This window comes from Babylonia areolata, chromosome 20, assembly GCF_041734735.1.
Source record: "Babylonia areolata isolate BAREFJ2019XMU chromosome 20, ASM4173473v1, whole genome shotgun sequence".
NCBI lineage: Eukaryota > Metazoa > Mollusca > Gastropoda > Neogastropoda > Buccinidae > Babylonia > Babylonia areolata.
The window spans coordinates 2242959-2257777 of NC_134895.1; the positions used below are offsets into that span (position 1 = coordinate 2242959).

At 43.3% G+C, this 14819-nt stretch overlaps 1 protein-coding gene across 1 annotated transcript in view; it reads right to left on the reverse strand.

Annotated features, from left to right (window-relative positions):
• The window catches only part of LOC143294838 (uncharacterized), a 56141-nt gene extending 41959 nt beyond the window's left edge, over nt 1-14182 (reverse strand). Inside the window, exons 1-4 of the mRNA XM_076606343.1 lie at nt 14136-14182; nt 10962-11061; nt 3090-3217; nt 480-579 (exon numbers count right to left, since the gene is read on the reverse strand). Of these exons, the coding sequence (XP_076462458.1) occupies nt 480-579; nt 3090-3217; nt 10962-11061; nt 14136-14141 (334 nt within the window). The 5' untranslated portion in view covers nt 14142-14182. The remainder of the gene's footprint in view (nt 1-479; nt 580-3089; nt 3218-10961; nt 11062-14135) is intronic.
• Between the last annotated feature and the right edge of the window lie 637 nt (nt 14183-14819).

The window sequence follows — 14819 nt, forward strand, 5'->3', positions numbered from 1 at the left end:
TGTGTGTGTGTGTGTGTGTGTGTGTGTGAGCACGGATGGGCCAATCTCAGCCACTTCCCCAATACCCACACCCACAACCCCTGCCCTGTGACCTGCAGGTTTGGCCCAATGCTCAGCTTATATCACACATCGACATAAGTTTATAGATGGGCCAACAGCAGAGTGAGCGCTGTATTATCAATGGTTTCTCTGCTGCGATGGGAAATCATTTACAGCTTAATCTTTCGTGAAGGACCATGACTCTCAAACTAAAGGCAACACTGCACTGGCTCTTAATGCTGCAGCCTTGGGGGTTAGTTAACCTTTGGGAACCATCCCAACGCCGACTGTCCAAAAACCCTTATGGCCGAGAGAGTGGGGATGTAACGTGGGCAAGACACTCTCCATTATGATCAAATTCTAGCCCAGATAGTCGGGACATCAGCTGCCTCCTCTGCTGTTCTGATGGTCATAGTCGGACACGACTGACTGTCATATACCTGCCAAGTCCAGGTTGAGCTGGGAGGTGGGCTCCATGTAGAACACCTCGTCCGTTCGATAAGACATCAGGATGGTGGCTGTGGTCCCTTGCTGCACCACCTGCATTTGTAATTCACATCGTCGTTAGCATCATCACCATCATCATCATCATAATCGTCATGATCATCAACAGCAGCAGCGGTGGCAGTGTTGTCGTCTTCTACGTCGTTGTTTCCACCACCACCATCATCATCACCATCATTATAATCATCATCATCATCAGGTGGTTTGTTTTGTTGTTGTTTTCGGCTCGTGGCCGGCTCCTACGTAAAGCTTAGTGTGCTATGGGCTCACAATGGGAAAACTGGGAACCACAGAATGGAGTGTCATCCGCTTCACGGGTGTGTCTTTTGGGGGGTCAGGGGGTGAGCACGGGGGGTGGGGTGGGGGGGACATGACTTTTGCTCAGATTTTCCTGACCAACAATGCAGGTGTCTGTAATCTCTCAGCCTGCTTGAGCAACCGTGATATGATCAGAGCACAGTCCTGTCAGGAAGTCTGTAATCTCTCAGCCTGCTTGAGCAGCCGTGATATGATCAGAGCACAGTCCTGTCAGGAAGTCTGTAATCTCTCAGCCTGCTTGAACAGCCGAGATATGATCAGAGCACAGTCCTGTCAGGAAGTCTGTAATCTCTCAGCCTGCTTGAACAGCCGTGATATGATCAGAGCACAGTCCTGTCAGGAAGCCGGGATATGATCAAAGCACAGTCCTGTCAGGAAGTCGAGATATGATCAGAGCACAGTCCTGTCAGGAAGTCTGTAATCTCTCAGCCTGCTTGAACAGCCGGGATATGATCAGAGCACAGTCCTGTCAGGAAGTCTGTAATCTCTCAGCCTGCTTGAACAGCCGAGATATGATCAGAGCACAGTCCTGTCAGGAAGTCGAGATATGATCAGAGCACAGTCCTGTCAGGAAGTCTGTAATCTCTCAGCCTGCTTGAACAGCCGTGATATGATCAGAGCACAGTCCTGTCAGGAAGTCGAGATATGATCAGAGCACAGTCCTGTCAGGAAGTCTGTAATCTCTCAGCCTGCTTGAACAGCCGTGATATGATCAGAGCACAGTCCTGTCAGGAAGCCGGGATATGATCAAAGCACAGTCCTATCAGGAAGTCGAGATATGATCAGAGCACAGTCCTGTCAGGAAGTCGAGATATGATCAGAGCACAGTCCTGTCAGGAAGTCTGTAATCTCTCAGCCTGCTTGAACAGCCGTGATATGATCAGAGCACAGTCCTGTCAGGAAGCCGGGATATGATCAAAACACAGTCCTATCAGGAAGTCGAGATATGATCAGAGCACAGTCCTGTCAGGAAGTCGAAAAACCGCCCCCATCCCCCGTACCCCCGCCTCCCACCCTCACCCTTGTCTGCATCATCATCACCCCACTCGTCAAGGTTCATCCTCATCGAAACATAGAATACCAAAAAATGTCCAAACATCAGGGAAAACGAAGAGATATGTAAAAAATATATATATAAAAAAAAACTTTAGTAAATCATCATCATCATTATCTTCATATTCATGATGACTATGATGATAATAACAATGATAATAATAATTTGTGTTAAGTATTCGAACATGAGATTTCATCATTTTGGTGTTTGGTTTGTATGTGTTGAGTGTAATGTGTTTTGCGTGTTTTTGTGTGGGTAGGTATTATGTTATCAATCACTGTGTGTTTGGTTGGACGACTTTGCAGGCTTTTGCATGTACGTCGTCATGTTTAGTGTTAAAATGCATGTATCACACGTCGGTGTTTACATTCAACAGCGCGATTGAGCACATGGAAAGGCGCTGAATAACTTAAAACATTAGTTTTTAATATGAATATTATCGTGCAGTAGTGGTGGTAGCAGCAGCAGTAGTAGTAATAGTAGTAGTAGTGGTGGTGGTAGTAGCTGTAGCAGCAGCAGTAGAAGTAGTTTTGGTAGTGGTAGTAGTAGTTTTTGTTGTGGTTGCAGCAGCAGCAGTTGTAATTGTATCATCAGCATCAGCATAAGCATCATCATCAGTATCATCACAATCATCAGCACTGACCGCCAACATCACCGTCGTCGTCATCATCATCATCATCATCATCAACACCACCACCACCACCACCACCATTAGTGAAGTGATGGCCTAGAGGTAACGCGTCCGTCTAGGAAGCGAGAGAATCTGAGCGCGCTGGTTCGAACCACCGCTCAGCCGCCGATATTTTCTTCCCCTCCACTAGACCTTGAGTGGTGGTCAGGACGCTAGTCATTCGTATGAGACGATAAACCGAGGTCCATCTGCAGCATGCTCTCAGCGCACGTAAAAGAATCCACGGCAACAAAAGGGTTGTTCCTGGCAAAATTCTGTAGAAAAATTCACTTCGACAGGAAAAACAAATAAAACAGGAAAAAAGGGGGGGAAAAAAAAAAAGGAAAAAAAAAAGTGAGGGGGGGGGGGGGATGGCGCTGTAGAGTAGCAACGCGCTCTCCCTGGGGAGAGCAGACCGAATTTCACACAGAGAAATGTGTTGTGATAAAAAGAAATACAAATACAAATGATGATCGTTGTCATGATCATGATGATGATACCAACCTTGAGGGCCGCCATGTCTCGCGTCTCGTCCACGTACTCCGTTGCCTCCACCGTCATCTTTTTGTTGACGATCTCTGCTCTCACCACCGCCTTGAACTGGGCCGTGGGCAGCAGAGGCAATGGGATTTCTGCCACACACACAGTTTCATCTTCAGTTTCAGTTTCGGTTCCCCAAGGATCGAGGCGTCACTCCGTTCGGACAAAATCCTTATTTGTTATGCGCTGCTACACCGCTTCTGGTAGGCATGCAGGTGCCCCTGACTGGCAGGATAAATCATGGCATTAAATCTTGTTCAAATACCAGTGATGATAAGTAATATCTTATTTTGTGTTGAGAAATCTGTTTTAAAAAGTTTGCTCCTTTTTTTAGAACAATCAAAGAGGAAGATTTATTGTTTGAAATTAGGTATTTCTTGCACTCCTTATTTGTGAAGGGTGCAAATGTTCATTTTTGTTGGATACCATCCGATACTGGTTTCCTTTATAACGACCAAGCAGACAGAGCAGCAAAAAGGGGAGCAAAGAATCATACAGATAGTATAAAAGTATATTGCCCATTGTCATACAAGGAAATAAGTAATATACTGGAAAGAGACTTTTATAGCTGCTTTCATTCAAGTCTAAAACCTCGTCAATTGACTCTCTCAGACTTTGGTCCGATTCACAGACCAATTTAAGAGTTTAACTCTCAAGACTTATCAAATTCATTACGGACCAAATATTGTTCTAATGTCAAGTGCATATGCTTTAGTAACCTGACAATCAAGCATATAATTATTGACTGTAGCTTGATGGAGCCTTATGTACACGAAAGTGTGTCTTCACAAGTGACTGAGAACGTTGATGTTTTGACTTTTTGCATTCATTATCAGATGTTTCGCTTGTTAGTTTAACGACTTCTCTTTTACGAAGTCTTTTAAGTAATTTTCTGTAATTGTATTAAAATTTTTTTTCAAATTTCACCCTCATTTCATTTTAATTTGCCCAGTTTCCCCCCGACTCTCCATTCATTCACATCCCCCACCCCTTCTAACCGATAATACTCAAATGTATACATTAATACCGAAACAAAGTCTTCAATCACCGATATGTGTGACGCGACATTAAACAAAATTCCTCCTTCTGGCAGGATAACCCGGTGCGTTAAGTCAGGCATTGAGTGCATGTGCGTATAATAATGCTCTTTGTGTGTATACCTATCAAAGTGGATTTCCTTTACATAATTTTTCTCAGAAGACAACACTTCTGTTGCCATGGTTTCTTTTTTTTTTTTTCTTTTTTCTTTTTTTTTTTAACTATGCGCAAATTGCATGCTGCACACGGGACCTCGATTTATCGCCTCATCTAAATGACTAAACGCTCATGAGAAAAAAACCAAACCAAACAAAAACACCATCGGTTGTATAAGCAGCATTGACGTGAAGTTGTGTACCTTGTTTGTGGAAAGAGTTACCACTCTGTTTGTTATTTAAAAAATAATAATAATAAAATAAAAAATAGAAACAAAAACAACTAAACGCTCAGTTTGATTTTTCAGTCAAACGTGGAAGAACGGGCGACAGTTGGGATTCGAACTCAGACCCTCAAGGACACTATTAGCAGATGAGCGTCCTAACCAATCTGCCACCTTCCTGCACAAAGCGCAGCTCAAGTCAAACTCAAAATCAAACTAACTCGAGGTCCGAAAGCTTCTATCCATTTCCCACCATGGCATGAGCAAAGGCTCAAACTCAGACTTAATTGTCCTGTGAAACTCAAATTCCGAAGCAAAGTCAAGGAGCTGAAAGTCAGTGAAAATGCATATGTAAACCCGCTACACACTGGGGTCAGGTTGCAACTGGCCCCACAGTGTTTGTCTGTGGTTGTGTGTCTGTGTGTTTGTGTGCGTGTATGCGTGCGCGAGTGTGTAAGTGTACACGTGTCAGGAGAGCTCTGTGCACTTGTGTGTGTGCGTGTCTGTGTTTCTGTGTGTATGTTGGCTACATTTATTTGCTTATTTGTTTATTCATTATCATTGTCTTGATATTAAAAAAAAATCATTTGTTATTATTATTACATTTCCTTTTTTTCCTTTTCTTAGATATTCATTTACCTCTTTTTCTTTTTTCTTTCTCAAGGCCTGACTAATCGCGTTGGGTTACGCTGCTCGTCAGGCATCTGCTTGGCAGATGTGGAGTAGCGTATATGGGGCTTCTTCTCTGAAGACCTTGCACTGTCCAGCTCTCCCTAGAGTTTCTGATCACTCACAGAATGGGGAAGAAAGTGACTGTGTCAGACACCCGCCAATAAACAGAAAGGTTATCAGTACAGACCTGGACCTCCCCTCCCCCCGCCCCCTCCCCTCCACCTCATCTCCCCTCAGCTAGACGTGTGGTAGGTCTGGGTGCTAGTCTTCCAGAGGACAGACGACAAACCGAGGTCCAATGTGCTGCTATGCACTTCGCACAGGTAAAAGAACCAACGCCACCACCAAAAGAATTCTGTGACAAAGTCCATTTTGTTAGTAAGACAAATACACTTGCAGACGGACGGTGATTTAAAAAAATGAAAAAAAAGGTGGCCCTGCACAGAAGCGATGCCTTCTCTCCGGAGAGATCGGCCCGAATGTCTGACACAGAATTCTGTTCACACACACACACACACACACACACACACGCACTGTGCGCTCACTTGCATGCCCGCACCTGTTTCACATATGTTGTATTTACTTGCTGCTGTTGTTGTTGTTATTGTTCCTGTTGTTGTTGTTGTTGTTGTTATTGTTCCTGTTGTTGCTGCTGTTGCTGTTGTTGTTGCTGTTATTGCTGCTGCTGTTATTGTTATTGTTCCTGATGTTGCTGCTGCTGCTGCTGTTGTTGTTGTTGTTGCTGCTGCTGTTGTTGTTGTTGCTGTTGCTGCTGTTATTGTTTTTGTTTGTGCTGTTTTTGTTGCTGATGCTGCTGTTACTGTTGTTGTTGGTGTATATTTCTGTCCGCGATGGAATCAAAGTATCCTGGTAGGGAAAAACCTGCTGCTGCTCATTAACTCCTATTCACTGCAATGCGTGCCGTCTTATTTTACTTTATTTCCATATCAGTTTGCTTTCTGGGGGTTTTCTGTAAGTGTGTGTGAGTGTGAGTCTGTGTGTGTGTGTGTGTGTGTGTGTGTGTGTGTGTGTGTGTGTGTGTGTGTTGTCTTTGTTTGCGCCTGCATGTGTATGTACGTACACTTATACACCAGCTCGAAAAGGATGAAATAAGTCCCATACTCTCTCTCTCTCTCTCTCTCTCTCTCTCTCTCTCTCTCTCTCTCTCTCTCTGTGTGTCTGTCTGTCTCACACACACACACACGCACACACACTTACGACCACCCTCATGACCACCTTCGTGTTACTTTCTGTTATCTTTTTTTTTAACGTATCAATGTGAATGGGAAAGAGTGGGAAAAGCATTCAATGGGGAAGGAATGATATACAGCGACAGACAGACAGACACAGAAAGGAAGACATATATATATATACATATATATATATATATATATATATATATATATATATATATATATATATATATATACATATATATATTGCAGAATGGAGAAAGAAAGAGTGGGGCCAGTGTCAGACAGACAGACAGATGTAAGGTGAAAATTCTTCTGAAATCGTAATTGTAGGTGACAAGAAAAAAAAAAAAAAAAAACGTACAGAAAAAAAAAACAGTTGTCAACGTTATCAAATTGGAGCAGTTTACGGTGGGTGGCGGTACTATCCTTGTGATTACCAGTCCCGGTCACACTTTTTTTACGTACCAGCCTCAGCGCACGTAGATAACACACACGTAGCATCCAAGATAACAGCAAATAGTGTGTTGTATAGGTCGATGGACACATCGCCTGACTTTCTAGGTCACTAAACGATTTTGCTGTAAAAAGCGTACACATTTACTCTACTGTCGATTGCTAGTCTAATAAGCAGGGTAGATATGCCTAACTACGAACAGTCCAGTCGAAACGACCAGCTCAACGTGTGTACTGTAAATATAACATGTCGTATGATAGTCAAATATAGTTCTTTTTTCTTCTTCTTCTTCTTTTTTTGTGAAGACTTTCTCCGACTTGTTGCACCAGGAAAAGTTCGTCTGCTCATTTTTTTCAACGTTTTGTCGACGTTTGAAATAGCGTGGGCGCCTGAGGGTAAATGCGAACTGGCAAGTCTAACTGCGAACGATGGCTTTGGGTAGGCCTACATGTAGACAATCAAAACAGAAGCAGGTCTTTGACTCATTACAATCACATAATATTGGAACACCAGACTGTTGAATTGTTAGTTTTGATCACACATGCAAACAAACGCACAAACAGATATTCAAACACACACACCCCGCACAAAAACACCCTTTTGAGAGTGCTCAGTAACTGTGCAGCATAGTTCGCAAATAGACTCGCATCAAAATATCCTGTATGGTCTAATTGCAAACGATCTGTCACCAATATGCTGAATTATCCCAGCACTGGTAATGGGCATTCAGCATATCTGATCAAATCAACTATTTTAAACTGTGTCGAAGTTCAAGTCACACAACTTGCTTCCTTTGATTTTAGGATTTTGAGAGCACATTTTTAAACTTGGTCGGCAGTGGTGCGCGAAGAAAAGAAAAAGCGCGGAAATAGCTAGAAATAGCTGATGTTTGACTGGTTCTTGGAAATCGATATTCATTAAGGTATAAGAAAAAGGTCGAAGCAGACGTGAAATTATGAAATATAACCGTAAAGAACGCTTCGAAGTGGGGCGGTATACGAATCGTAAGCAATTACACGCTGTTCACAATACCTACCTTACCTTTTTGTTTGTTACTTTGTTGTTTTTTTGGTAGGTTTTTTGGTTTTGTTGTTTTCGGTTATGTTTTTGAACGAGTAAGGAATAGAGAATGCGACCGAACGCTGGAGCGCGCGCGCGTGCGCATGAAATGTGCAGACACACACACACGCGCGCGCGTGCGCGAGTGCGATTCCATTGCTTGAACGAATAAGGGGCTTAGTGTGTGTCAGTGAATGAAGGAAAGAAGAAAGGAAGGAGGGAGGGAAGGACTGCATAAATGAATGAATCACTGAATGTGTGAATGAAGGAAGGAACGAACAACGAACGAACGAATGAAAGAATGAAAATGTGGTTGAGCAAAAGAATGCCGGAAGTTAGTATAATTTTATTGTTGCGAATGCGATGTTAACAAAATACTTTTTTCTTACCATAATGCATATAGGTCAGGTGATTGCTTAGAGGATTTGGTTGGTTGGTTGGTTGGTGTTTTAAGCCGTCCATGCCAGAATGAATGAGAAAAGGTAGACAGACAGGTTGAAGTTGCCGGGATGACAGTGAGAGTTTGAGAAGGGGGAATAGACAGACGGGCAGGCGCGCTAGCGCGCGCTCACACACACACACACACACACACACACACACACACACACGCACGCGCGCACACACGGAGAGAGAGAGTCAGAGACAGGGACAGAGACACACACAGATGTATAGTAATGATAATGATGATGATGATAATAATGATATTGATGATAATAACTATCAAGAATTCGTGAAATCCTGTTGTTTTTTTCTTTCTTTTTTCAGAGAGATGCAGAGATAAAGAGAGAGATTCATACAGAGACAGAGACATTACAGAGACACAGCGAGGGATAGAAACAGATTATTTACAGAAACAAAGACAGAGAGATAGACAAAGGCATCTATGTAGAACGAGACAAAGACAGTGAAACACGCACAGACAGAACGAAAGAAAGAAAGAGACAGAAAAAAGCTGGACAGATTGACAATAGCTCTGTACACTGATAACGTGTAGTCTTTTCTTTTTCTTTTTTTTTTCCTGATTAAAACACACGAGTCAAAACGGGCTGGTACAACCAGACACTTCACCATAAACAATGGTACGGTGACCAGTGAAAAGCTTATGATCATCATCATATTAATTCAGGCTATCTATATAGGTCACAGTGATTGCGTGTTTTGAGTGGCAGTCATTTCTGTTGTGTTCAAACCTGCTCGTTCAGCCAACTTGTTGAAGATAAAAATAAAAAATAAAGAAAAGAAATGCTTTATGCAACCGTAGCAGTTTTGTTTTAATACATCATTGTCATTTCTAAATTGTTTGCATTAAAAAAGACAGACTGGACACTGGAATTATCTATTGTCATTGCCAAGAAAGGTCTTTTGACAAGGGAGCAACAACAGAGAGAGAGAGAGAGAGAGAGAAGATCACACTCTCTTGCTGTCCTGGACTCCACTCCATGTGGAATAAATTGAAGTGATTACCGAAAGCGTTGAAATATAAAGACAACAAAAACAACAGTAGTCTTTGCATGTTTATAAAACTTGTAATTACATTGCAGCAATTTTATTATTATTATATGCATGTGTGTGTGTGTGTGACGGGCGCAATAGCCGAGTGGTTAAAGCGTTGGACTTTTAATCAGAGGGTCTCGGGTTCGATTCTCGGTAACGGCGCCAAGTGGGTAAAGGGTGGAGGTTTTTCCGATCTCCCAGGCCAACATATGTGCAAACCTGCTAGTGCCTGAACCCCCTTCGTGTTTATACGGCAAGCAGAAGATCAAACGCGCACGTTAAAGATCCTGTAATCCATGTAGCGTTCGGTGGATTATGGAAACGAGAACATACCCCGCATGCACACCCCGGAAAACAGTCTGGCCCGCCTGCATGGCGGGGTAAAAAACGTCATACACGAAAAAAGCCCACTCGTGAACATACGAGCGAACGTGGGAGTTGCAGCCCACGAACGAAGAAGTGTGTGTGTGTGTGTGTGTGTGTGTGTGTGTGTTTCGGCTTTGGTGGCGTGATGGCCCAGTGGTAATGCGTTTGCCTAAGAAGCGAGTGTCCAGAGGTTCAAGTCCCGGACCGGGGATTTTTTTAAAATTTTTTATTACTCCTTCCCCTGACCCCTCCCTCCCCAACCCCACCCCCCACCCCACTAACCTGCCGCCACACGCCCACCTCGATCCGCTAGACCTTGAATGATAGTATGGGTGCTAGTCTTTCGGGTGAAACGATAAACCAAGGTGTCGTGCCGAGTGCCCGTAAAAGAACCCACGGCAACGAAAGGGTTTTCTGGCAAAAGTCTGTAGAAAATCGACTTTGATAGTTGAAAAGAGAAAAAAGATAGCAGACAGGGGAAAAAAAAGAAAGAAAAGGGGGTTGGGGGTGGAGGTGGCGCTGCGTTGTGGCGATGCGATCTCTCTAGAGAGAGCAGACAGAATTTCACACAGAGAAATATGTTGTGAAATGACAACACGTAGCACAGTATAATGCAAAAAAAGAAAACAAAAACACACACACAAAAAGAAACAAACAAAAAAACTGCTGATCCAACATAATGATTATAATACCGATACGATACGATGCGGTGAGATGCGATACAATGCAAGACAAGACAAGACAAGACAATGTTCATTCAATGTGGAAAATGTAAATTCAGAGGCAAAAGTACTCTGCTAAAAAACATACATTCAAACAAACAAAAAACATGCGAAAGCAAGCGCACGAACACACACACACACACACACACACACACACACACTACACTACACTACACTACACTACACTATACACTACACACTACACTACGCACACACACACACACACACATACACACACACACACTCGCACACACATTCACACACGCATTCACACACACACACTACGCACACGCACACACACACACACACACTACGCGCACACACACACACGCGCACACACACACATGCACACACACACTACACACACACACACACAACACACACGCGCACACACACACACACACTATACACACACTACACACACACACACACACACACACACACAAGCGCGCTTACTTGGGGTGACAGCGCCAGTGTTGACATCGGAACAAGGTGTGTACGACTGCGCTATCGTGGATCCCACGAGACAGCATGCCGCCACAAGTCGGAACAGCATCTGTCACAGAAAGAGATAGAAAGAGCTTTTTTTTTTCTTTTCTTTTTTTAAACGAAAGACACACTGTTTAAAAACCTCATCAGTGAACTCTCTCAGACATTGGCCCGATTCGCAGCACACCTCTTTAAAGTGGAATTTTATTGGACTGATATATAATTTCTGACAAAACAGTAACCTAATTTCACTGAGTGCATTTGTTTTTTGTTGTTGTTATTGTTGTTGTTTTTTGTGTGAATTTATGACTTATGAATGTTTATATCGGCTGATGGGATATCCATGCATGAATTTTGAAATATTTTTTCTTCTCCGCATAACGTCTTAAAACGTGCTTTTCCCTTACTATACCTAGTTTTGATTATGCGCGCGCGCGTTTGTGCGTGTGTGTGTGTGTGTGTGTGTGTGTGACGGGGCCTGTGAGGGCGTGGGGGGGGGGGGGGGGGTTGTGGTGCACGACACAACACAAGCACAATACACAACACACGTGTGTGTACGTTGGGATATTCATAACGACTGATTGGGATCTCCATGCATATTTTCATTATAAAAAAAATCTTCTCCTCATAACATATCAAAACCGTGTTTTTCCCTTATCATATCGATTCAGATAACTAGTTTTGATTAGGTGTGTGTGTGTGTGTGCGTGCGTGTGTGCGTGTGTGACGGGGCCTGTGAGGGCGTGGGGGGGGGGGGGGTTGTGGTGCACGACACAACACAAGCACAATACACAACACAGCAAAACACAGCACAACACGACACACAACACAACACACTTCAACACACACAACAACAACACACAACGCAACACAACACAACACAACACACAACGCGACGCGACGCGACTCAATACAATGCATTTATATTGCGCATTTCTTATGTACTCAAAGTTAGACGCGCACACAAACATAACAAAGACGCTGAAATACACCTGACACACGCTGGACTAAAAACATCAACAAAAAGTATAGCACATTGATATATAATAAGCTTGAGTACAAACATGAAGGCAATGAAAACACAGCAACATGATATGTCACTGAGACTTGATCTAAATTAACACTTTTTCTGGATAAGAAACGCGAGTTTCAATTTATCATTTCCTTTTCTTTTTTTCTCTCTGCATTTGCAGGCTGAAACCCTCACGTTCACTCGTATAAAGAATCCTATGCTTGTGGGCCTTTGCGTTTTTGAACGTTTTTACTCTCTTCTATAGGCAGCCATGCTCCGTTTTCGGGAGCAAAATTAATCATTGTCATGATTATATTCTTGAATTGCATGCTCAGTATCAAAAACAACAGAACGTTGCACACAAGCTTGCAAACATAGCGTTCTAGGACTGCAAGCATAGCATTCTAGACTGCAAACATGGCATTCTAACAAGCAAATAATTATTGCATTCCAGCAAGCAAACATAGCATTCTAGCGTGCAGACGTGACGTGACATTTTAGCATGCAAACATAGCAATCTACAAACTGCAACATTAGCATTCTACAAACTGCAAACGTAGCATTATAGCATATTATAGCATATAAATATAGCATTCTAGCACTGCAAACGTAACATCCAAGGATGCAAACGCAGCCGTTGTAGCATGCAAATATAATATTCTAGCATGAAAACATAGCATTCTATAGCATGTTGACATAGCATTCTTGTTTTCAAGCATAGCGTTCCAGCATGTAAATATACAATGTAGCACTGCAAACATACCTTTCTAGCGTGCAAACATAGCGCATTCTAGCATGTAAATATAGCATTCTGGCATCCATACCTTGCATTCCACGCATGTAGCCGATAAATATAGCATTCTACCACCGCAAACTTGACATTCTAGCATGCAAACGTAGCACTGCAGCCTGCAAAGTTGGCATTCTAGGGCGCAGTTGCAACATCCTAGCTCATCAAACATAGCATTCTAGGACTGCAAACATTGCACTCTAGCATGGAAAGGTAGCATTGTAGCATGTAAACGTGGCGCTCTAGCACTGCAGCCACAGCATTGTAGCATGTTAAAACTTAACATTCTACCGCTGCAACTATAGTATTCCAGCATTCCATAACATTCCAGCATGCAAAAATGACATTTCTAGCATGGTGGATCCTTTTTTTTTTTTTTTGTGCATCGGTAAGTGGGACGGGACTGGGCAGCGTTGCCTTTCTTCGGTTCCGGGACAGGGGTGGAGGTAGAGGGGGGAGGGATGTGGTGGGGCGGGGCGGCGGAGGGGGGGGGGAGGATGAGAGAGGAGAAGATGGAAGGGGGATGGGTGTGGGTGGGGGGGAGGGACAAGTGAGGTGCCTGGTAACGTCATCAACAACCTCACCTTCCGATCCGTTTTGGTTGGTTGGTTGTTAGTGTTTCGTTGTTTGTTTGTTGTTTTGGGTGGTGGTGGTTCTTTTTTTTCGTTTTCTTTTCTTTCCTCTCAAGTATAAAAAAAATCAAAAGAATGATGAAAGAATGAATGAATGAATGAACGGCCGATTTTTCATTATCAATACTTTTTTTTCTTTTCTTTCCTTCTCATTTCTTTCAACCTTCAGCTGCAACACACCACCCCCTCTCCCTCTAACCTCCTTACTCCCCTCTGAAAGTGCTGCAGGATCTTCAACATGGTGAAAACGTCGGCTGCCTATCATCATCATCATCATCATCATCATCATCATCATCATCACCACCACCATCATCATTACTATCATCATCACCTTCGTCGTCGTCGTCGTCATCATCATTATTATCAACCTCACCACCATCATCATCACCACCATCGTCACCACCACCACCATCATCGTCGTCGTCATTATCAACATCATCGCCGTCGTCATCATCATCATCATAATCATTATTATTATTATTATCATCAACATCACCTCCACCACCACCATCATCACCATCATCATCGTCGTCGTCCTCATAATCATCAACATCGTCATCGTCGACTTCATCATCAAAGACATCACCACCACCTCCACCACCATCTTCATCATCATTATCAACATCATCATCATCAACATCATCATCATCGGCTTCAGAATCAGCATCATCAACAATTAATGGACAGGAGTAGCCATACGCACTGACCTTCATTGTGACCGAAGAGACACAGAGAGAGAGGTAGAGAGGGGCGTGTTAACCAACCAACGTCTTGGCAAGCAAGCTGCCCTGCCAATGACTGACTGACTGATTGTTCAGAGCTGTTCGATATAACGAAAACTTCGATGCCGCCACCCTAGCCGGCAGATAACAATGCTTGGTCAGCCTAGGCCTATGTGTGTGGCGATAACCAAACCAGTCGATATTTCAATTGGGTGACAGCACAGCCCCCTATATCATCTGATTGTCGCTAACTGGTACAAGAGAGAGAGAGAGAGAGAGGGCTGAAAGAATCGAAAAGGGATCGAGACAGAGGTGGTGGTAAAAGAGATATGATAGATACATAAAGGGAGAGAGAGTGGGGAGGGACAGGGAGCGCGGGAGAAGAGATAAAGGGAAAGAGATGAGAGAGAGAGAGAGAGAGAGAGAACTTGAGTGGGATGTGAGAGAGAGTGAGATGGGAAGGCGGATGTAGGAGGAAAGTGTATGACTCAAAAGACTCAATTCGCATGTCGTAAAATCCACCAGACTTTATGGATAATGGACACTAAGACTAAAAACTAAAATACGACAAACAGCCAAAAGTAATGAAATGTGAGAACATGCACTTTTGTTCAGGATTCTACACAAGAAAAGGTTACCAATAGCGAACGTGTGTGCGTGTGCTTGTGT